General features: G+C 36.1%; 1 protein-coding gene and 1 long non-coding RNA gene across 5 annotated transcripts in view; one reads left to right on the top strand and one right to left on the bottom strand.

The window, feature by feature from the left end:
- The first annotated feature begins 1,124 nt into the window (after positions 1-1,124).
- LOC106628494 (uncharacterized) lies at positions 1,125-14,729 on the top strand. Of its 2 annotated transcripts, none has more exons than XR_001331890.2 (4): positions 1,125-1,444; positions 10,929-11,022; positions 11,762-11,840; positions 13,795-14,729. It is a non-coding gene; the product is annotated as an uncharacterized LOC106628494 (long non-coding RNA). The 2 variants fall into 2 exon arrangements; XR_015772915.1 differs by having other exon boundaries at positions 11,674-11,840.
- IRAG1 (inositol 1,4,5-triphosphate receptor associated 1) overlaps positions 1,460-22,036 on the bottom strand; it is a 61,379-nt gene continuing 40,802 nt past the window's right edge. For 2 of the 3 annotated variants that reach the window (XM_014257923.2, XM_014257922.2), the window contains exons 10-22: positions 21,291-21,881; positions 19,353-19,431; positions 16,842-16,962; positions 15,953-15,983; positions 14,737-14,877; positions 12,564-12,695; positions 11,671-11,812; positions 10,935-10,984; positions 9,264-9,371; positions 7,993-8,060; positions 6,489-6,608; positions 5,740-5,871; positions 1,460-4,808 (exon numbers count right to left, since the gene is read on the bottom strand). In XM_014257923.2, coding sequence (XP_014113398.2) covers positions 4,568-4,808; positions 5,740-5,871; positions 6,489-6,608; positions 7,993-8,060; positions 9,264-9,371; positions 10,935-10,984; positions 11,671-11,812; positions 12,564-12,695; positions 14,737-14,877; positions 15,953-15,983; positions 16,842-16,962; positions 19,353-19,431; positions 21,291-21,881 — 1,956 coding nt within the window. In that variant the 3' untranslated portion in view covers positions 1,460-4,567. The remainder of the gene's footprint in view (positions 4,809-5,739; positions 5,872-6,488; positions 6,609-7,992; positions 8,061-9,263; positions 9,372-10,934; positions 10,985-11,670; positions 11,813-12,563; positions 12,696-14,736; positions 14,878-15,952; positions 15,984-16,841; positions 16,963-19,352; positions 19,432-21,290; positions 21,882-22,036) is intronic. The other variant, XM_088057667.1, reaches the window with a different exon arrangement.

The raw sequence follows: 22,036 nt of genomic DNA, 5'->3' as shown, positions 1-22,036 counted from the left end.
GCTCCAGTTTCTGTTCCCTCTGTTATTGTGCTGTACTTACCTGCCTCTACAAAGCCATGCCAACATCAGATACTGTAATCAGACTTAGCTCACTTGAAGAAGGCTGTAAGAGGATTCACTCACATTTACAAGGCAGAAGCAGAAATTAGTTATTAGTTATTCTGTAGCTCTCATGGACTATAGACTTTGGCTTTAAAATACTGAGAACATTAAACAAATTCTCACCATGGAAAATGCTTACCTTGAACTGCTAAGTATTTCCTACCATGAAAACTAATAAATCACTGGGTTTCTGACATTTTAAAATTGCATGCTAATTGTTGGGTCTTAACATTTTGTGCCTAATACCCTCACCGTGGCAATGGTCCTTTAGTCAAACTTCTCATGTTTAGTAGGATTTCTAGCTGTGAAAATGAAATAAACACCTTTGTAACACCAAACAAAACTATGAGCTCCTTCACAAGGTCTTACAGATTAGGAGAGGGAGGAAAGAATTTTAGAATGGCGAAGCAAGATTGAAATAACTTTGGTTTTTGTCTGTTTCTTCCTTTTTGTAGTTCAGCTGTTCCAAAACTGCACGGAAGATCACTTATCTGGACTGCAACAGTACAAAAGGTCTTTAACCTTTTGGTGTGTCTTCTTCATAATCAGTGTGGTAAAGAAAAAGCAGAAATATACTGAATGATTAATCTTTGACCTAAATACTTACTGTAACCGATATGAAAAATTCCCAGCTCATTATGTCAGCGCGTTTTAAAATGCTGATGAGGGTTGCTAAATCGAAAACTTTTGACAAGGCAGAACACACGTAACAATTCTCTACAGTAATTTCAAAAGGAACCTTGAAACCCAAACAACAGTAGAGGCAACAACAACAAAAAATTTCATGTAGAAAATACAAATATCAGGGGTTTTCCATGGAAACAGTAGTTCCTTTCCAGGTTGTTGATGTCCCACAGTTTGTCCTCTGGCAGAGACCATCAGAGATTCAGAACTTGAGGACTGACTCCTACCGCTGGTCAAGCAAGTCTGCTCCCCATAAGACCCAGATTTCCCAGACCTCCCAAGTCCACAAGAACACGAAGCAAATAAAAGCTCCTGACCTTCTGCCCAGAATCCTCAGGTTACAGATTTCCCTTGTGGCTTCCCATGTTCAGCCTCCTCCGTGACACGTGGCCTCCCTCTGAAGCAGGAGTTTAAACTCATTCCAGGATATTTCAGCTTCCTCTCCCAGCTGGTTTCTAGGGCATGGCAGGGATGACCCTGCTTCCAAACACTTTCTCCACTGACACAGGAGTTTGCTCTTCTCTTCTGTACCATTTTCCTGAAGAACTGGAAGACTAAGAGCAAGATCCTCGGAACATGTAACAGTGTAGACAAAGCAGGACTTACTTCATGAGGACACGGCCATCAATATGCAGACAGAGCACCCCAAATCTTTAAGGTAAAAAACATTGAGGACTTTGAAACCATAATTTTATTTCAAAACTCAAGTATGTGATACTATACAGTACAATACCAGCACACTTGTGCAAAATCTTACAATATTACAAATTTAAATATGATACACAAAAATAGTGCCCTTTTGAAATTCCTTTTGCTAGAAACATTAGTGCTGTGCAGGAGAAACCATAAATGTGTCTTGTTAAAGCAGAAAAATAAATATTGCACCTCAAGAAAACTATTTCAGTGGGAATAGCATAAATAATAGGTCTGTTTCTTGTTATCTGATGTGATCTTTGAACACAGAAGAGGTTGTTTGGCTTTTTTTTCTCCAGATAAAGCAAACTAATATCCAGCAGATAAAATTATATTTAGAATATTTTTGAGCTTAATCTAGTTTGCTATTAAACAAAAGGTGTTTAAATTAAATAACTGAAAAATATAAGCATAGCTGTTTAGTGTGCTGTTAGTCATTGTGGTTTGTTATTTTTAGTGGATAGTTTGTTCAAAGTAGTTATAAAAAGATCAATTTTTTTTTTTTTTTTTAGTAAACTTCATCTTTATTTTTGCACCTCCATTAAAATCTCTTGCCTCTTTCAGTTCATTTGTGGCTAAATTATACTTGCCTCAGATATACAAGTAGTTCAGTTCAAATCAATACAACTACTTCTGGGAATTGTCCCTTTGCACTTATACCACAAAAAGGCAGTGTGCTGGATTTTAGGAGATGATGGAGACCTCATTCACCCACTGACCAAAAAGACCTTTTCACATGCTTAACACTAAGCAATTAGAGAGTCCTGTTGATATCAATAACTTTCTATGTGTACTTAAAATAAGTTGTTGGACTCACAACAGTGCCGATGTTAATAAAAGCAAATTAATTCAATTATAGGCACTGTTAATTATTTTTCTTCAGTACAGCCTAACATTTCCACAATCACATAAATATGTGTCATAATTTTTGGCATAGAGAAATCTGAATAATATTTAGGAGTATTTTCCTTCCATTTTATTGCCTTATTAAGTTATCACTGTTATTTGTAAAGAATATTAAGTTAAAGAAGCTGATTTTAGTAAAGAAGTATTCAAGCAACAATTGACAAGTTTCTTCAAATACTGAAAGTACATGAAAGGTCACAGTAGTTCTTCACAGTCAGAAATCCTAACTGAACCAAGCAGATTCCAAGTAATTTGCAAGAAACCTCCTGTCTTATTCTTTACCAATTGCAATTTTAGACCAAATCACACTTTCCCATTATCCTTTTTGAACTTCCTTAAGCACACTATTCCTCAATATAGATACTTAAAAAGAAACCCAAAACCTCCTAATTTCTTATAGACTCCCTTCCCCACTCTCCACCCCCCCAAAAAAAAAGGTGGTAATGGTCTGCTTTTTTTTTTTTTTGCTTTTTTTTTTTTTTTTGCTTTCTCCGTATAAATGTCTTCTAAGAAACACGTGGCAAACAAAAATTCACCAGCAGGATACTCGTCACTAGTGCCAGATATGTGAATTAAATTTCTGACTGAGTTAGAAACCTGTTTTCTTTGACAGTTAGCTTGAGGTTCAGTGTTTCCTCCAAAAGAGGACAGGACAATATTGACTGCATCGGAACTGAAATTACAGTACTTCATAACACTCTTATCCTTCTGTTGGAAAACAGACCCATTTCTCAATCAGAAAATGCTAGGAGAATGCAGGACAGGAGTGCAATGGAGTGTCACACTGGATTTGCTGTGGCTTTTGTTGTGGCTGTAGCTTTGGAAAGAAAAATATGGTTCACCTTCCTTCAGAAGAGACGTTCAGCAGGTACAAATGGCACAGCTCCAGTGACACACATTTTGGTCTCAGCCCTAGGTGCTGGGTTTTGTACAGGTAATGGCTTCACCATTTTCAAACTGCTTGTCCAAAAATTTCAGCTTTCGCATTCTTGTGTCAGAACTGACAAACTCCCAAATAGGCAGAACTGGCAAAAAATCCGTGCAAAAAATTATTCTAGCCTGATGTGGTAGCTCAGCTTTGGAAGTATATCAAATCAGTTTTGGTCTTGGCATCAGATTCTGAAAATGAACTACTGAAAACATGCAGTGAGCTCTCCTAAGCCCTCACTGCTACCATGGCCTGGTTCATGTAGGCACTGGGTGGGTTCTGGCTGCCCTCAGAACTCTGTTCCTGCTGCAGAAAGAATTCCTATTTCCAGTGGTAGCAGGAGGGCAGAGTCACCTCTATACAGAGGCTTGAAGAGCTTTTGTTTTCTTTTTCAATATAGAATTGAAGATTGCTTTCCATGCCCAAGATTGCTGTGTTTTGGGCTTGGGTAGCACATGGACCCTTCCAGGCAGCTACCAGTTTTGGCTGTAACCAGTACTGACTCTGAGTAGCATACATAAATTTTTGGGAACTTTCATATATCAGAAGTTCCCAGACTTACTGGATGATATCAGCTGTGCCACCTAGACCCCATTTTAGGTTCTGTTGAGTATCCCATTTTAAAAAGAGTGGCGGTCCCATTCTTAATGTATATCATAAAACACATCTATGCATGTACTTAGCATTCCATTTAAATAATCATATAGATAATTCCTCTTATAAAATTACTTTAGCAGCAAGGCATTTGGTCTTAGAATATAATTCTATTCTTCCAAGGAAGTGTTTCTATTTCTACCGAATAGTCATGAATAAAGAAATTAATTAGACACTTAAAACCCAAAGGACTTAAATGCAATTAGTACTTCAACAATCAACAATAAATTCAGGAAATGCAAAGTAAAGCACTAACTGCAAATGCAGATTTTATAATGGTCTTCAAAATGTCAATATCCTGTGCAAATAATTTTTTTAAATGTCTTGCAGGTTGCTGATTACTGCCACAACCTTACCATGATTCAACACTACTTTATTTGTATGAGTCCTTTACAATAAGAGGACAGACAGGATTATTTATCAGATTGGCATTTTGGCAAGGGATGCTCACCACGTATCCCAAAGCTGGTGGTGTGAAGTAACTCCCTTGCCTAAGGGATCACGTGGAACAGCCACAGGGATGACTAAACACTACCTTTAACAACAGTGCTCTGATACACAAACTTGCTCAGGGACCATGAGGGCGTGGTTGTTCCTCTGTTATTCCGTGCGTTGCTCCTGTCGGAGTCCTGAGTTCCACCAGGAATACTGATGGGCTGCAGAACAGCTGGCCTTCCCTTCAGGTGCCTCTGACTTTTCATCACAGGAGTTGTAGGAATGGTAGATCCCCAACACCACAGCAAAAATGACTATTGCAGCCACTACAAGCCACATCACATTCCAGTGTTTGCACAGTTTGGGGTACAGGATATATAAATAATTAATGATGACTTCAAGTCTGCTGTAAAATGAAAAGAAAACTATTATAAATTAATCAAATGCAAATTTATTACCTTAAGCTTTTATATTTGAAAGGTGTCATAGGTGGTGCACCATCTTTTTTCCCAATACAAACACCTTGTCAAAGAAGAATCAAACTGTAAAGTTCTTTCATGAAGAGCTGTATACTCAGATATTCCAACTTGATATATTCTGTATGAGTAAAATTTGTGAGACAGCTGGAGACTGTAAGCTTGACTCCTATTTCTCCCACCTCTCAGCTGGCAAATCTCAGACCTTGATATCATGCAAAATTCTGCACTGTTCATACTTTGATCAACTAAATTAAACACTGGAATATGTGGTAAACATTTCTTTCCAAGAGTGTCATGACTAATGAGATGGCTGCTCTCTGAAGGTGGTTGAAATCTCAAATCAACAGATGTTTATAGCTATAACAGTTATGGAGTGGAAATTAATTCTTCTGGATTAGGTAAGGATCCCAGCCTTACCTGGGATCACATTTGCTTTGGCCAGCATTCAATTCCTCTGTAAGGTACAGATGGATGCAGTGTCAGTCTAGTGACAGGAATGGCACTAATTCAGGTTCCTGAATTACAACCTTTATGAGGCAGTACATATCCATAGAGGGATACATTTTGGCATCTAAGGAACTGTTATGGAGCATTCTTTTATCTCAAATCAGAACCAAAGCCCATCAAGATGAAGCATCCTGATGTCAACATACAGCTTTAACTGAAATATCAAAATCAAGAGTTTGCGTTTTGCAACGACACCGTCTTGAAATTTTACTTTCTGTGAAAATATTATTATTTCAATATGCTTCCCCAGGAGGAAAACATGCCAAAATGATAGTATAAAACACTTGCTTGGGTACCACAAGTAGAAAAAAGTGGCCCCTCTTGTATGGACATATTACACCACTGTCTCACCTGCTTTTCAGGTTTTTTATTTCATCTTCATTTTCACTTTCTTCATGTTCATCGTGACTTTCTTTGGGTGTCTCTTCATCTTCTTCCTTCAGTTCCTGAAGTTCTTTGGTTTTCTTCAAGGCTTCCTGATATCTTTATCAGACAAAACATTTATTTCTTAGTCTAGAATGTTGTATAAGCACGATCTTGTTTAATGAAAAATTAGCTTTATGTTTTGTTATATGTAATAAAACTCAAGTAGCAGTATTGCAGCACTTGAACAAGAGTAAAAACTGGCTGAAGGCCACCAGTAAGGCACACAGCCACCCTTCCTGAACAGAGGATTATATTAAAGCTGATACCAAATTTATAATTTTAAATAAAAAAAGAGATTGTTCTCCACAGAGAACAATTTCTGTCTATTGTAAAGGAGTCAGTAAACATTCTTCTATAACATTCCATCATTTTGAATATCCTCTGTACACTTCTTTTTGTCCTGGAGAATAAATGCAATTCAATGCTAAAGTCAGATGGCATGCTGGATTCTGCAGGAGAGGATCAAAATTTGTCTCACTCTTCAGATAATACAAAATTCTTTGCTTGACATTCAGCAACAGATCCCAAAGTTTTTAATTGCTCCAAAACATGCTGTGTAAAGCACTTTGTGACACCAACAACATAACTATTGTATTTAAAAATAAATTTAAAAAATATATGTCCTCATCTGGTAGCACATATTTACAGATTTAGAACACAAAAAATATTCTCACCCCTTGTTATAGGCTTCCTCTTCTATCTTGGCTTTAGTTTCAGGACTGATCTCTTCCAACCCACTCTGTGTCAGCACAGAAGTTGAAGTTTCACAGTCAGGCTCTCCACTTGACTTCCCACTGCCAAGACAAAAGAAGCAGACAAATAAAAAATAACATCACAGAAATGTGTTGTATTTGGAGCTGCAATTTTGTGAGTCATGATTTGTCTTTTTTAATGTACATTGGAGAAATTAAATGTCTTACAAAAGAAAAAAAATTAAACACCAAGAAAAATATTAGTTTCAGGGTCCTGTGATTAAAGAACAGTAATTATTATGTTTCTAAGGTAAGAAAACTATAATTTTTATTCTTCTATAAAAAAGAAAAAAAATAGCCTTTGTTTCCTGGTTCATCCATGACATTTATTTGCTATTCATGAAAACATTTCCCTCAACTTTCTAAATATCATCTTAGAAATTGTAACCTGCTACATAAGAGGAACATAACAGAAGTGATGTCAAATACTAATTCAACAAAACATTGTTTTTATTTACCTTTTAAGTGTTCTCCTGTGCTGATTTTATATGCTGAACTGATGCACAGGTTGAAAAAAAATACACATACCTCACTTTTCTCAAGTAAAAGTTTGGAGCATTTAGCCTGAAGACAAGCTGTCTTATATTGCTGTCTTCCTGCAGTGCTCTTCTGGAATTTGTTTTATCAGGGACATAGAGTTTAAGTGATTGAGACATAGCAGATATATCAAAGTCAAGGTTTAATAAGCTCAACAATGGATCCCTTTTCAACTTCTGGAATATCACCCTTTTTGCAGGCCTTATTTTCCTGGCACTGAAATAGTTCAGCCTGATTGACACCATCATTGAGCAATGGACTTTCTTTCAAGTCATGTTTACAGTAGACATTATTTTCACTTGGACTTTAAACAAACCATGAGTATAAGCCTGAAGTGCTTAAACATACAAAACTGTGCTGGTCTAAGTAATTCTACACTACTAGACCAGCTGGCCCATGCACACACAATTTATGCTCAAACTTGAATTTCAAGTTCTGCCTCTGTTACTCAGTAACAAAATTTGTTTTCTTAGGTGTCAAATATTGATAAGGTTTTTTTGGTTGTTGTATTTTCTCACAGAATTTCCAAATATGGTCTAGATCTCGCAGAGTTTTTTTGAATAGTAGCAGCCAGTGCTGTAGTTTCCCATTTTTGTTTTCTCAGTTGTTGCATATTTACATTCTTTGTAAAGAACAAGGTAAAACAAAAATATAAGATAAATTTTGTCCTGCCTCAGCACTAATCTAAAATATTCTGTAATCAATATTCTGTAGTGTACGCTCTGAAAGCTTTTAATTTTCATGTTTAAAGCATTCTAACAAGTAGTAGTAATATCACTATTTAGTGATAGTATAGTAGTGTGATATCAGTATTTCAAAATGTGATTCTTTAAATTACCATTTAGTATTAGCATTTAATTGGTACTGAGACAACCTAGACAAAACTCACTTTTCTAGAAGTGCTGCCAGAGCAGGAGTAGATGTTAGGTTGCTCCTTCCATTACTGGGTGATTCAGACTGTAAGTAAAACACAACAATAAATGTTTCATTCATTAATTAGTTAACATTCATGACTAAATGATTAAATACCAATTAAAATTCATTAATTAATTTCAAATGAGTGATCAATAAAATGACAAAGGCAGTGTGATGCTTAGGTTTCCTTCCCACACTCACAAGCAAAGTATCTTTAATATGGTGCTTCCACCTTGCTCCCATTAACCAGAGTAAACAATGGACTTGCATACTAAGAAGTTTCTCTGACATTTCCTTCTACCCTATTTATTTTTCCCCAGAAAATGTTCTCCTTCATATATTGATCACTGAACAGTAAAATTATTCTATTGTTCCTCTCCTATTATCCTAAAAACATGAATTTATTAGCTGAGTTTTCAATGGGAAATTTTAAACAAAAATAATTCATAATAAACCATGGCAAACAAACACACCTGGTTCCTGAAACAATTGAGTCTGAATACATAATAAATAAATTGTACAAACAGATGCTTTTCTTACAAGTAAAAGAGAGAAACAGATTTAGCTTCTCAGCAAAACCCTCATTTAAATAACCCTATATTTTTAACAAAGAACCCCATAACTTTAAGCTTTTGTCCCATCTTAACTCATTTCTGAACAGTGAGTAGGTCTTGGAGTTTTTCTCCAAAGCATTTGTGTAGATTTATTATGTTCAAATTAGAGTTTTATTTAATTTATTTAAGTTTTACAAGCAAAAATTCAATATAGAGACTGATGGCTCTACTGATCCCAGATAATCACAGAACCTCTAAATTGCTACCATGTACATTTCTGTACATTAATTACATTTATTTCTGTTCAGTGGACTTTTGAAAATGAAGAACAGCAGTCCAGCAGTGTTCTGTGGTTTCTGGTTAAAATTTCTCTCCTACAGTGGACAACTATTTCCACTATTTCTTTCCTGAATGTTACTTCAGATTAAAAGGCAAATTGCCTCACTAATGTCCAATACCCATGAATCAGTAGCCTGCCCTATTCAGCTGCTCCCAAAGGGATCATTCATGGAGGTAGATTGTGATATCCCCTAACACTATAGGAATTCTCTCTGTCCATCCCCTTCACTAGGATGGAGTCAAAACAAGTTAAACCAATGAAAAAGCTTCCATTTTACATAAATGTGGCTTGCCCCTATGCAAAAGTGGTTTAGACAAAAACTGCTAAATTTAAAATATGGGTTTCACTTACCAGGGATGGCATTGAAGGTATAGGTGAAGCTGTGGGTGACTGACCAGGAATGTTCAAAGAGTTAAATTTAGGAACAACCGCAACACTGACTCTCCTCCGAGGCATATTCTGGTGGAAACAACAATTATTTTTTCTACCATACAAGACAGAATGAAGAACAGTTCTGTGGGTTAATTTGTGTGGCAAAGATGTAGGTCAGTGTCCCCTTTGGGGTAAGGAGAGTTGGAAGTAAAAGTAAAATAAAAGGTCATGGTTTTCCCCAGAAATTCATGTTGTACTGCCTGATATGGTAAGTGCTTAATGTAAAATGAGGTGTGGCACAGAGATGCTGCTCTTTTCCCTCCATACTGAAAGCCCAGCAGGGTAAATCACACAACAGAAATGTTCTGAGTTTTTATTGTCCACTCTTATCATAGGCCTTTATCTTTGATTAAAGCAGATGCATAATGAATACTGGGGAAAGTGCCAGTGTCACATTGGCTGGAAATAATGAAGTCACACATTAAACTCTTATCTTGCTATGCACATATTATCATATACTGTACCTACTATGATATATTAATTAAATGTAAATCTATTAATTATAATTTACTGAAACAAAAACATCCATTCCTTCCACAAAAGAGCAGCCTCTTCTCTCCCAGCCCTGAATTGTTAGATAGCATCATGCAACACTGCTTATATTTCCCAAAGATCATAAAAAATTCTTTCTTATGACAAACACATGCTAACTGTAACAATATATTCTAGCTCAAGTACAGATTCTGTATATTTTTTCTGACATTTGGTAAGTAGCCAAATGCTTCATCCTATAAAATCTATATAAAATCTATGCTTCCAACTGAGTAAAAACATCAAAACACTTATAGCATTCAACAGCTTTGTTTTAGTGCATATAAAAACACTTTTAAGATCCAGCCCTATGCAACTTTACAGGAAAGGAGTTAAACACAGGCTTATTGAATACTTAGGAGTCACTCCATGATTCTGGTTCTAGACAAAACAAACCATATCTGTTCAGTAATGACAGTTTTATTTAATGTGCTCCTGAAAAGACTGGGAAGTCTGCAGCATTGGTAGGCATTCCATTCTAGTGTTTGGGTTCTCTTTATCCCCTTCTTTATCATTTGGACTTGTCCCTGTTAAATTTAGTCTTTTTTTGAGACCTCTGCTTCAACCTATGGGGTTCTCATTCTGAAATCCCGTCTTGCCCTCAGCATACTCCGTGCTGTAATTCTTTATATCCAGCACTCAGAGGTGGCAGGAATAAACTAAACCTAAAAAAACTACAACCCAGTCAAATAAGAGTATGAAAATAAACAGCATGAAAATAAACAGCAGACTGAGTATAATGCACCTGATCACCAAAATTCATCATGGTCATACTGGGACTCATGCCTCCCAAATCACTGGCTGTTTTAGCAAGTTTTGTGATAGACTTGGAAGTTTTGTAGAAATAAAAGACTGGAGTTTCACATCAGGCACAACCATTATTGCACAAAGTCATACTAAATTATGTATCCAAAATTGCAAAGCCCATGCACTGAATTGCATGAATGATATTGAGAGGTTACCAGCACTGTTTTGAGCACAGCCTAAAGAGCTGAGTGCATGTAGACAAAGAAATTTCACAAACAAAAAATGTTTGTTTTCTTTATATTGTAGAAATACCTTTCCAACAGTGAGAGACACGGATCTAGATGAACGAGGAACCCCATCTTCTGCACAGAAACAAAGACAAAGAACAGTCTTAGACTATGTGAGTATCTCTAAGTAATATTAATAGAGCTCTTGCTTATATTTCAAACTCAGATACTGTATATTTACACAGGGTCTGTAAGTGACCATGTATTTATTCATATAGTTTTGTCATACATGAAATACTACATTTCTTCTCAATTACACCTGCACAAGAAATTTGAAATAATTGCAAATAGTCAAATCATTACTATTTTCACTGAATCAGGCAAAAAGCCCACTATTGGCCTCCATACACAAGTTCTTGCAAAGGAAAATTCTCATATTTCAGTTTTCAGCAAAAGAAAGGAAACAAAATGTTGCAAAAAGAAAACTGTTTTTAATAATGAAATTTTGCCATCATCTGGACTTAAAAGGTAGTTACATTAAAACTGTGCAGGGTACATGGATTTGCAAGAGGCCACGAGAAAATGTGATTGGACCTCATTAGAATTTGATAAGTGATAGTGATTTCAAATTACTGTACTATAGCATTAATTATGGTTCATATGAAACATTTTAACTTATTACTGTAACTTTTAAAAATCTACTCCTGTAGATCAGAACTTCATGAACAGATTTCACAATAATTTACTTTAAATTGTTAATAGCACCAACATCTCTCTGAATTAGAGGCAAGATAAACCCTTAAATTTTTATTTTTCTTTACCAGATGCACCATAGCTTCTGCTGGAATTCTGATTGGCAAGTTTCTTGAACTCCATCAGTTCAGCATGATCCTTTTCATATGTTCTTTTCAGATTTTCCACATACTGCATCATTACTTCTGTTGCCTTTGACATACGCTTTTCCTAAGGAAGAAAAGAAGGAAATACCCAGGTAACCTCTACACATCTCCAACAAATATTTTGCCTCTATATGTATGCTCCATGTCAGGGCTAAATCTGGAGTTGCTGTTCTTAAGGAAGTATTGGTGACTCCACGACTGAAAATTCCTAAGATAGTTAGAATAAAGTGCCAATTCATATGCACTTCACAGAATATAATCATTTATTTTGGCATATATTCATACACCCTGCCTGTGTGCCTATCTGATTGCTTATGTGGTATACCACATTTGTTTTCAAACCCTCAAAGGTCTTAGTCACTGGCATCAGCCTGGTTACTTTAGAAAGCAGAGGGAACATTCTGGAATCTGGGAGGGTGTTGATGTGTTCTTATTTATACTCACTCTGTTCTCATACTCTTTGTAATTGACAAAGCTATTGCCAAAGGCAGATGACTGAATTAGTTTTTTGACCCAGAAAAGTTTTCTTATTTGTGCTGCACTGATTTGAAATTAGTTTCTTGTGATACAGCTGTAGTTCTGAATAAAATATATGCTCTTCTTGTACATATGTTAAATAGCTTAAAGGGAAACCTTCTGTTGGAATGGCATTTCCTTGGCTGCCATGCTGTGTTTGTTACTTGGCACTAAAACAGACATCTTTAGTCTGTCAAAATGGCAAATAAAGCATAGAGGGTGAATATAACCTCTGTCCCAGGCTGGAAAAGAGTGAACCTGTGGATCCAGGATAGAGTTAAGCACCAGGATGCCCTCACCTGGCGAACGGCTCCGACCATCTCGGCTCGGCTCGAGAGCCTGGCAGCCAAACGCCGCAGCACCGCGATGTCCTCCAGAAGCTTCTGGTAGGCTTCCCTGTGCTCATAGTGGTGCCACAGGTGAGCTGAAGACTGAAGCAAAAATAGAGCAGCTTTATCAGTATGTTTTTAGTTCAAATGGAGTGGCTAGAGCCTCAAAATGGGGTAGAAATATCCAGGGAAAGCTCCACATGGAGAGATTAGCCGCAGAGGGGTGCCAGCATTGGCACCACAGCCAGCCCGGAGTGCTGCTGCCCTGTCTGAGCACGATGCTTCACTGCAAACTGCAGGAACACAGTCTGAGGAGTTAGAGAGGGCTTAGCACATCTGTAATATTTTCCCTTTCTGAAATCCAGGTGAAACATGCCCTGCTACCTGTGAATTCTACAAATGCTAAGTTCATTTCAACTAGCACTTAAAAATGATCACTGAGGGACAAAGAACATTTTCATTTTCTGGGCACAATGTATTAAGAAGGCCAGTGTGTTCTTTCAGTTCCATGATACTTCACTTATTTGGAAAATAAAACATTATAGTCTCAAGAATTGCAATGCTACTTTGATAATAAATTGCAACCAAAATTTGACTGCAAGAACCAAAATGGCATAAAGGAATATGTTTAAGAAAAATCATGCACAGAATTTGAGATTTTCCTTTTTTTCTTGACAACTGTAACCTCCTTATTTTCTCCAAAAAAACCCTGAAATTCATGTAGATCAGCTTTCTCTTGAAATTAGGTTTCTGAATAAGACATCAATTATCACAAGACTGATTAAAAAATCAGAAAGACTGGTAAAACTGTCACTGAGCCATAAAACACATGCCTGTCCTACAGAAATGAAGATAACCTCTCAATGAGACTGGAACAAGTCTAGGTTTAGTATGATAAGAGATTTTACAGAAGCCATCACTGCTTTTAATTGCTTGTTAGTTTATTCCATTGTCCAGAACAAAAGCTTTCACAGAGAAGACAGTTTCCACTTTGTTATAAATCATGTAAGAAACCTGTAAAAGCCAGACTGCAGTGTGTGAACTGCTAAAAGGAAGAAAATTCTAATCACATCTGTCCTATGCTGGCAACATGAACCTTGGTTCCCCTAATTAGGGATTCTTTACAGAAATATATGGCAAATCTATTTCAGTCTGAAAACCCTGAGATTTAATAGGCTGTTTCTGTTTGCTCTTTACACAGGGAACAGAGGGAAGAGCAGCAAAATATTCTCAACATTTTTGTTTACCAGAAGCAATTAATTTGAAAATGGAGATTTGGAATTCCAGATGAAAAGATGTGAAGATCACAATCTTTCTTTAATTGTGTGTTTTCTTGCCTGATGGTGTTCTTGATGAAGTAAATGGGAGAATCATATGTTCTCCTGACTGTTCTGATAAGAATGGCAGCACCACCTTGCAATAATGAATGCCAAGTCTAAGGCTATCTCATTTATCAGCCTGGTGTCTAACCATCCCTCCCTTTATGCACAAAGACATTCACAGCACTTAAGTTGGCACATCTTACCTATTTTGACATTCCAGTAGGAAAACCCAGAGAAAGCTGGCAGGAAGGACTCAAAACTACTGCTAAAAAGGAACACCAGGGACAGCTGGAATGAAAGTGTACTCAGGCCCAAAACCTGATCATCCTGAGATTGTATCTATTCCTTAAGCATTCCTTGCTGTTTCCTTTCACATATTGTGCCTTCTAGTATCTGCAGTTAAGAGGCCTTTCAAGATACAGATCTCAGGATTCTGAGATTTTGGTATCTCTCATATCTGGACACCTCAAATTTACTGCTAAAGAAGGTATTGCCCAGGAGAGCATGGATTAGTGCTCAATCTACAGTTCTGGATGCTCTTAGCTCTGTCACAGGCTTATTTCAAGAACTGAACAGCAAATTCCTAGTATTTATTCCTGAAATCTGCTAGACCGAGGGAAGCATCCTCTAGATATTTCCAGCAATGTTGGCCCAGTCTGGCAGAATATGCCCTCTCAGAGTAGTAGGCAGTTCATGGCAAGGAGTTTGAGCAGCAGAAAATGAAGTTTTGGGGCTGAATTTATAAATCAAACACATTTACAATGTATGTGCACTTTCATGTACACTATAGGTCAGGAAAAGAATTCCCACTATTTTCTTACCGTAATGGCTGCTTTAAAGTTTTCCAGTTCCTTCTCAGCATTCTCTTCAGTAAGATTTCTCTCTCTCTCTGCCTGCTGAATTCTAGATTCCAATGTATAACTATCATTTCTAAAGGCCAAGGAGAGTTGTACAAATACATTCTGTTTGGATTTAAAAAGGCATTTTCCAATAAGTCTCACAGTAATATAATTTTCAATAACAACTTATGACTAAGGTATGTGATTAACAAACTTTGCTGCTTAAATAAGTTTTGAAACAGAAAATTGAAAGCATTTTTAAATTAGCTTTCTTTGAAAAATCACTTCTATTTACTACCACTGAAATAGGAATAAAAAATGCATTACTGCCTCTTTTCCTGGATGTTTTTCTGGGAGCTCTGTAGGGCAGAGACATAATGAAGGAAGCAGCCTACCAGAAGCATCAGAATCACAATGGATCTGTTTTCTAGCTGGACTTCCTCCAAGGGTCCCCAAGGTTTTTAAACAGATAGTCTGTACAGAGGAAGTCCAGGGATGAGCTCACCATGAGCATTGTTTTACCTAAGGGATAAACACCTACCCCTGAAGCCAGCAAAAGATTAAGTGCTAACATTTTTATTCTCTTGCACCCTGCTTTTAAAGATGGTTTCTTTCTTTACCAGACTCATTATTTCTTAGGATTAATACTTTGCAAAGCACAAGGCTCCAACAGTTCCAGTAGATTGCAGCATTGTAAATAAAGATATTTTTCTGGACTGGTATGTGATTAAAATAATACAAGAAACAAAACCTACAAGCTAATGAGTAACCTGCAAACAAAATTATTGTCTTGAACTGAGAAAGTAAAAATTATGTAAACAGCAGGATATTATTAAAAAATGCCCCAAAGCTCATATTGGATAATAAAAATGCAATTTAAACTGCTTAGTTTCTGTTCTTATTTAAACTCTTTTTTTTTTTACTACTTTAGAATATTAAACTTATTTCCAAAGTGAATTCATATTTTATTATGAAAAACACAAACAAATGTTTTATTTATTCCTCCTCTGTCATTTTACAATTTCTATTGCTCATATTTCACAAAATTGTTATTTTGATGGAGTCCAATATGGTTTCTTTTTAATGAGAAATATATTTTGGGAAAAAATCATCCCATTACCTCATTCTAATAACCACCCTTAGACTTAAAGTAACCACTTAGAATTGGAATGGATGTCTAAAATAATAACATACTTACCTCAACTTCTTTTTCAGTGAGTGGTGGGGAGCTAGAAGTAAAAAAATCACATTTTAATGAGTTTTATCTCTAAAAACAAAGATATTCTAATACTTAATTGAAAAGAACAACAAAATGCATGTTTGAATTTCAAGAGTTTTCCACTACATTTTAGTATTGATTACAATCAAGTGATGGTCTCTCAGAAGTTCTTCACCTCATGCATTCATTTATATAAAATCATGTATATAAAATTTCCTTCACCATAAATGTTAAATATTTATTTCACCTGCACAGAGAATCTTTATTTACAGTTCCGCTAATGGAAGGCTCTGGTGGTTTTGGTACATAACCATGTGGGTGAATGGAGGAATAATTTTTGGCTGAATAAGTTTGGAATTGTTTTAATGTCTTGGAAAGTCCAAATCAGTGAATTCACAAGTGAGTTTTTCATCTATGTTTGCACAGTAGGTTTGCTCCATTTGCCTGAAAAATTGTCACCTGCAGGAAAATCACAGAACTCTTACATGCCCAAATTCTACCATTGGAAAGCATCATCTGGCCTGAATATTTTCATGGGGGTGAGAAATTATACTTTCAAAATGAAAAATTGAAATATCTGCAGCAGCAATCCTGGAAACCAGGAGTGGAAAAATCTGTATAAAAATCTACTTGTAGCATGCAATTAAGGTTTAAGACTTTTTATGTAGAACTCACAAACTAATTTTAAAAGTTGGCCAGTTACTGGAAGCTGGTGCATTCCCCAAAATTTTTCAGAAAATCTGTGTTGCACATTTTAAGATGCAATAATTTATCTCCCTGTGAATGGAACTCTGTAAGGGAAGGTGAATTCAGACCATTAGTGTGCCCTCTCTGGGATGATGTGCTTCCACTTCTAATGAGCTTTTACCTTCCTGGAAGTGATCTGTGCACTCGCAGTTTTCGCAGCAATACATCAGGAATGCTGGGCATGACATCAGAGCTGTTTTTTGTCTCTTCCTCTTCAGTAGGGGAAGGAAGAGGTGAAGGGCCTGAAGACATTTTCAGATTAAAAAAAGTAATATTACTTGAAAAGGCATGCATTCTTTTCTGGAATATTTTATCTGAGATTTTGTAATAGAATACTGTCATTTTCTAAGGCTTTAAATGTCACCTGCTAAGATGAAGTGTAGTGTAATGTACCACGCTACAGCTTTTGTACACCATTTATTGTTATAAATTACATCATGTAACTGTTTTCACTGTATGTTCATTGAAACAGGACATAAAGGTTACACTTACATTCTCTGATTCTGTCACTTTCATAAGAACCAAGACATGGCTTACACTTTTTTAAAATTCATGTTACTTAGCTTCTGCTTTTTCACTTTCTTTAATTTCACTTATTTCCCTTATCTCCTTCTGTCTTACCAGAATTTCATGAAGGACTCTCCTGTTGGAAAGGCAGATTCCCCAGTCTGCATTTCAGACTTGGGAAGGAATCTTTGAACAGTTCTGCTGTTCATAAGTTTAACAGAAGGATTCTTAAACTTGCCATGCAATTAGTGTGTAAATCTGGAGAGCATTAACATGAAAGAACAGAATGGGAGATTCTTTCCATGCTACATTTTAATTCTGTGCATTTGCTTTGTATTAAAAAATTCCAGTGTTTACTTAAGAACAGTCACATGTGTCCCCATAAAATCCAGCCTGACACCACATTGTCTCCAGATTTAATGCATTCCACTTATCTAAACTTGTGTAGATGCAGAGCTGTGTTTACTCAGACGGTGACAGTAACTTGTCATTGATAAAAACCATGATGGAGACAATACATTGGACTCATAACAGTAATAATGAAGTATCTGGCTATTTCCTATTGTTTAAGCAAAATTACCACTCCAGTTGAAAAGGTGGCTTCTATGACAATGTAAGGAAGTAGGTCTCCCTAACAAATTAACAAAGCATTTGACCCTGTGCTTGTTTTCCCCAATGAGAACAAAGAGTTGACCCTTAATGTTCTGGCTATCATTTAGATAACTTACTGGAATATAAAAAACCCATGATGCTCATGAGATCCATATTGAGAAGCTGGATAAAATAATGCTTATCTTTTCATAATGTTTTCCTCAAGACTTCCAAACCTGCCAAAATTACATAGCAGGCTGGTAAAATCAACTATTTTATATTTTCAAACAGATTCTGCTAAAAATTTTCTGGGAAATTATACATTAGCAGAGTGACAGGAATAATATTATCATGTCTAACAATCCAAAGATATAATCACTAAATATAGAGGACAAGAACGCTCTTTTAATCTTGATTCATTCATCTGAAGATGAGTCCATTTCCAGACAACATGAAATGTAGTATCTCAAGGATCTCTCACAGTAACAGGAACTTTAAGGCCTGATGATCTAGTCCCAGTGCAAATGTAGGAATCAGCAAAATGAATAGTATTAAAAAAATTGAAATTGTCTTTGGATTGAATCTTGGACAATCGGCTTCAGCTCCTTTCATAGTAACCATCTCCATTTCAATTAATGTCACACTGAGAAAGTTTTGAATTAACCGCTTCCAAATAAATATATAGTTTTGGTTAAAATATTTTAGATTGATATATTTAGTTTAAGTATTTTAGCTAAGCACTACTGCTGTTTAATTCTTCCACATGTTGAATTATCCTCAGGTTTATATACTTGCTCTTTATTCTAAACCTTTTTTAGATGCAGCTACAGGCATCAAATCTTTTTTGTTTGCGCTAGATTTCCTTTTCCTCATTTATGTAGATGTTTGAGCCTTTTCCTTAAAGAAGTCTTGTCCTTTATTTTTCATTAAAAATCACAGAAATTGAGGTTAAAAAATCCCACTTATTGTGAGGCATATTTTTCCAATCCTTCAAACACATTTATGACTCTTCTCTGGCCTTACTTTTTCTCATTCACATTGACATGGAAGTGTGGACCAGAAGTGAAAATGCCATTTTAATACTTGCCACGCATATACTAAAATAAAAATGCAGGAATAAAGCATCTCATCTCTTATTTATATTGTCAGGGATCAAATTCACCCTTATGACCACAATATCTTGCAGAAGTTACATCCATTTAATCCATCACTGCTGAAATGTTTTTACAGAAAGTTACTGAAACTTCAGTCCTACAACTATTAGGTACAAGCCAGACTCTGTACCACTTGTACATCTTTTCCCTTGGTTATAATATCTACAGTATTTTCTTGGTTCAAATCAACAAGAAATCGAGGTACTTTCCATTATTGGTCTCTCTTGCTCATTATTTATTACAGTTCTCCATGACTGCTTCAGCTATTATTGCACTTGAAGTAAAAGACTTTTTCACTTTTTCTCCTCATCCCCTCATAATAGTCAGTTATAAAAATTAGTGTATAAGAAACATTCCTTCCCATTTTTATGATACTGCACCTTTTTCCTGTTCTGCTGCTTCACTAAGTTCAGGAAGTTTAAGTCCAACTAAATTTTGATTTCTCATCAAAATATGCTCCTGTGAAGAGAAACAGTAATATTTCTAAGTATCTGAACTACAAATCTCAATTTAAGTATCCCTGCCACATTAACACTAAATATAACATTTCCTTTAGTTAATAAATATAATAGAGATATTTGCAGTACATTACAGGCAGATGCAACATAACAGAGATACTCACAAACACACACTTCAAAATATTATGTATTTCATATTTCATACAGGCATTATTTAGAAAAATTCCTGGTCATGCAAACAAAGATGCAAAATGTGTCCCTTATTCAAATAGGTATATCGAGTTTTAATAAGTAAGAGATTTAGTAATCAACAATGAAAAAAGCGATTTTGGATATAACCACAGTAATAACCAAGAATCCCAGATAACAGAAGAAATTCAGAAAATCCTATATATGAGACTTCATAACTTTATTAAGACCAGAGCTTGGGATGCTTCACTGTTACTGGGTTCTACCTCTACTCCTTACAGGTAGGAAAAAATGCACTCTCAAGGATTAAACCTTGTATTATTTCTCCTTTTATTATCTCCTCATTTTCTTTCATATTCTCACATATGTTTAAATTCACAAACACCTGCTTTTGTTTATGAGTGGACAATTCCTACTGGAGACAAAATCCACTAAGAATGCTCAAATCTTGCCTAACTGGAATTACAGATCATGTTGCAATCATTTTTTGATTCTCTTATTTGCGCTTAACAGCTTCTAGGTCATTCAAAATGATAGAATTAAAGAATTATAGAATGGCTTGGGTTGAAAGGGACCTTAAAGATTCTCTGGTTACAAACCCCCTGCCATGGGCAGAGACACTTTTCACTATCCCAGATTTCCCCAAGCAACATCCAACCTGGCCTTGGACACAGCCAGGGATGGAGCATCCACAACTTCTCTGGGCAACCTGTTCCAGTGCCCTACCACCCTCACAGGGAAGAATTTCTCCTGTAATTGTGTGGCTCAAGAGTCCCTATAGCCAAAACTTCCAGTACATACACATAAAGAATATGTGTGTTATAGCAACAGGAAAAGATGAATAATGAAGCTGCCATTCCCAAACAATACAATGGGAATTAATTAACCAAAGTGCAGAATTTGAGGTCTTTGCCTGTCAGCCTTGTATTCATCTTAAAATAATAACTACTGGAGGTCAAGGGAAATACCCTTATTAGGCTTGTTAGGAAAGTACCTGCTACTTCTTTTTTTTGTTTTTCAAAAGCTATTATTAATAATAGAGACATGTTCATTGCCTTCTTTTGGTGGTTTATCATTTCATGGAATTTCTGCTTTTTTTCTTAGGGTTTAATTCTTAACTTTTATCAATACTTTAGAAAATTATTTAACAATAGATTGATTATATTGCAGCCCAAGTCTATTCATTCAGAACCTGACAAATTTGCAGTATGTTTTAATTAGGAGCTGTAAGTCTGGGCATGCTCTACCTCCCCTTGCTGTCAGAGATGCCCAGTTTTACAGCTCTAAACACTTTGAGACATTTTCTGAGAAGGTTCAATAATCAATTAATCATTACAAACCCATTTCCTGTCCTCTGAGACCTTACAAATGTAAACATGCAAGAGCACATGCACATGCATGTGTACGCATTGAAGTACCAGAGTGCACTTGATGCATATTTGAAGAGAACTAAGAAATAGAGAAATCCCATGGAATTTACTTACAGGTTAGAGTTTAGTAAAGTTGAAAGGAAAAACATGATACAACTGTGTATTGATTATGCTGAAATTGTTTCCCATTTTATCACTGTATGTTTCTTGCAGTGATAAAAACAATGCTAAACATGCTGTAAGTTTAGTAGGGTATGAAAATGACTTTTTAAAACAGGATACAGCTGATGACAGGACTTACCTCTCTGAGCTTTGTCAGCTTCTGCATTCGAACTGGCTGAACTTGGATTTGAAGGTCTTTGAATGCTTTTAACTGATTGCTGGATTTATTACCAACAAAGTTTTTATCTTCCTCAGATGGTAATTTTAAAGGGGATTTCTCTTTCTGTCCAGGCTCCAAGCTATCCCAGGACACAGCTCGTAATAGAGGAGGACGCAGTCCACACAGTTTAAATTCTGGTTTACATGGAACTTTATGGTCCCTCATTTCTGGAACAGGAATTTTTAGCTTTGAGTCCATATTTCCTATTCCTGATCCTGGTAGATGGGTTCTTAAAGGAGCATCATTTTCTTTCCCTTTCTGGAGAAATGATTTTCCAAGTTCATTTTCACAAACATTCATGCAAGTATTAAGAGACATTCTGCCACCATCACCAGCTGTAGGGGAGAATTTAGGTAAAGTATCCATATGTTTACGTGGATCAAAGTTTTCCTTTTGGTCTGAGAGCTTGTCTTTGGAGTTTTCAAAACCAGCAGAACGAGGAACCAACCTTCCCTGAGAAATCTTTCTTTGATCATTCTGCTTTCGATCAATTAATCCTTTTGCAGCATTCTGAAAGTACAGGGACACACATGAAACAGAGAAACAAGTCCAGATTCCTCTTTTCCCCTGCCCAAGGACAGACTTTCACTGTAAAAAGCCATTTCCTTTTCAGTGACACTTGCTTTTGAATATGTGCTGTGGACAAAAGAAATAATTTTTTACAG

This window comes from Pseudopodoces humilis, chromosome 7 (assembly GCF_049639895.1).
Source record: "Pseudopodoces humilis isolate 2021_Gansu_Grassland_sample_001 chromosome 7, ASM4963989v1, whole genome shotgun sequence".
NCBI classification, from domain to species: domain Eukaryota; kingdom Metazoa; phylum Chordata; class Aves; order Passeriformes; family Paridae; genus Pseudopodoces; species Pseudopodoces humilis.
Note: the sequence above shows the minus strand (reverse complement) of the source record. Positions and strands in the feature narration are given on the sequence as shown.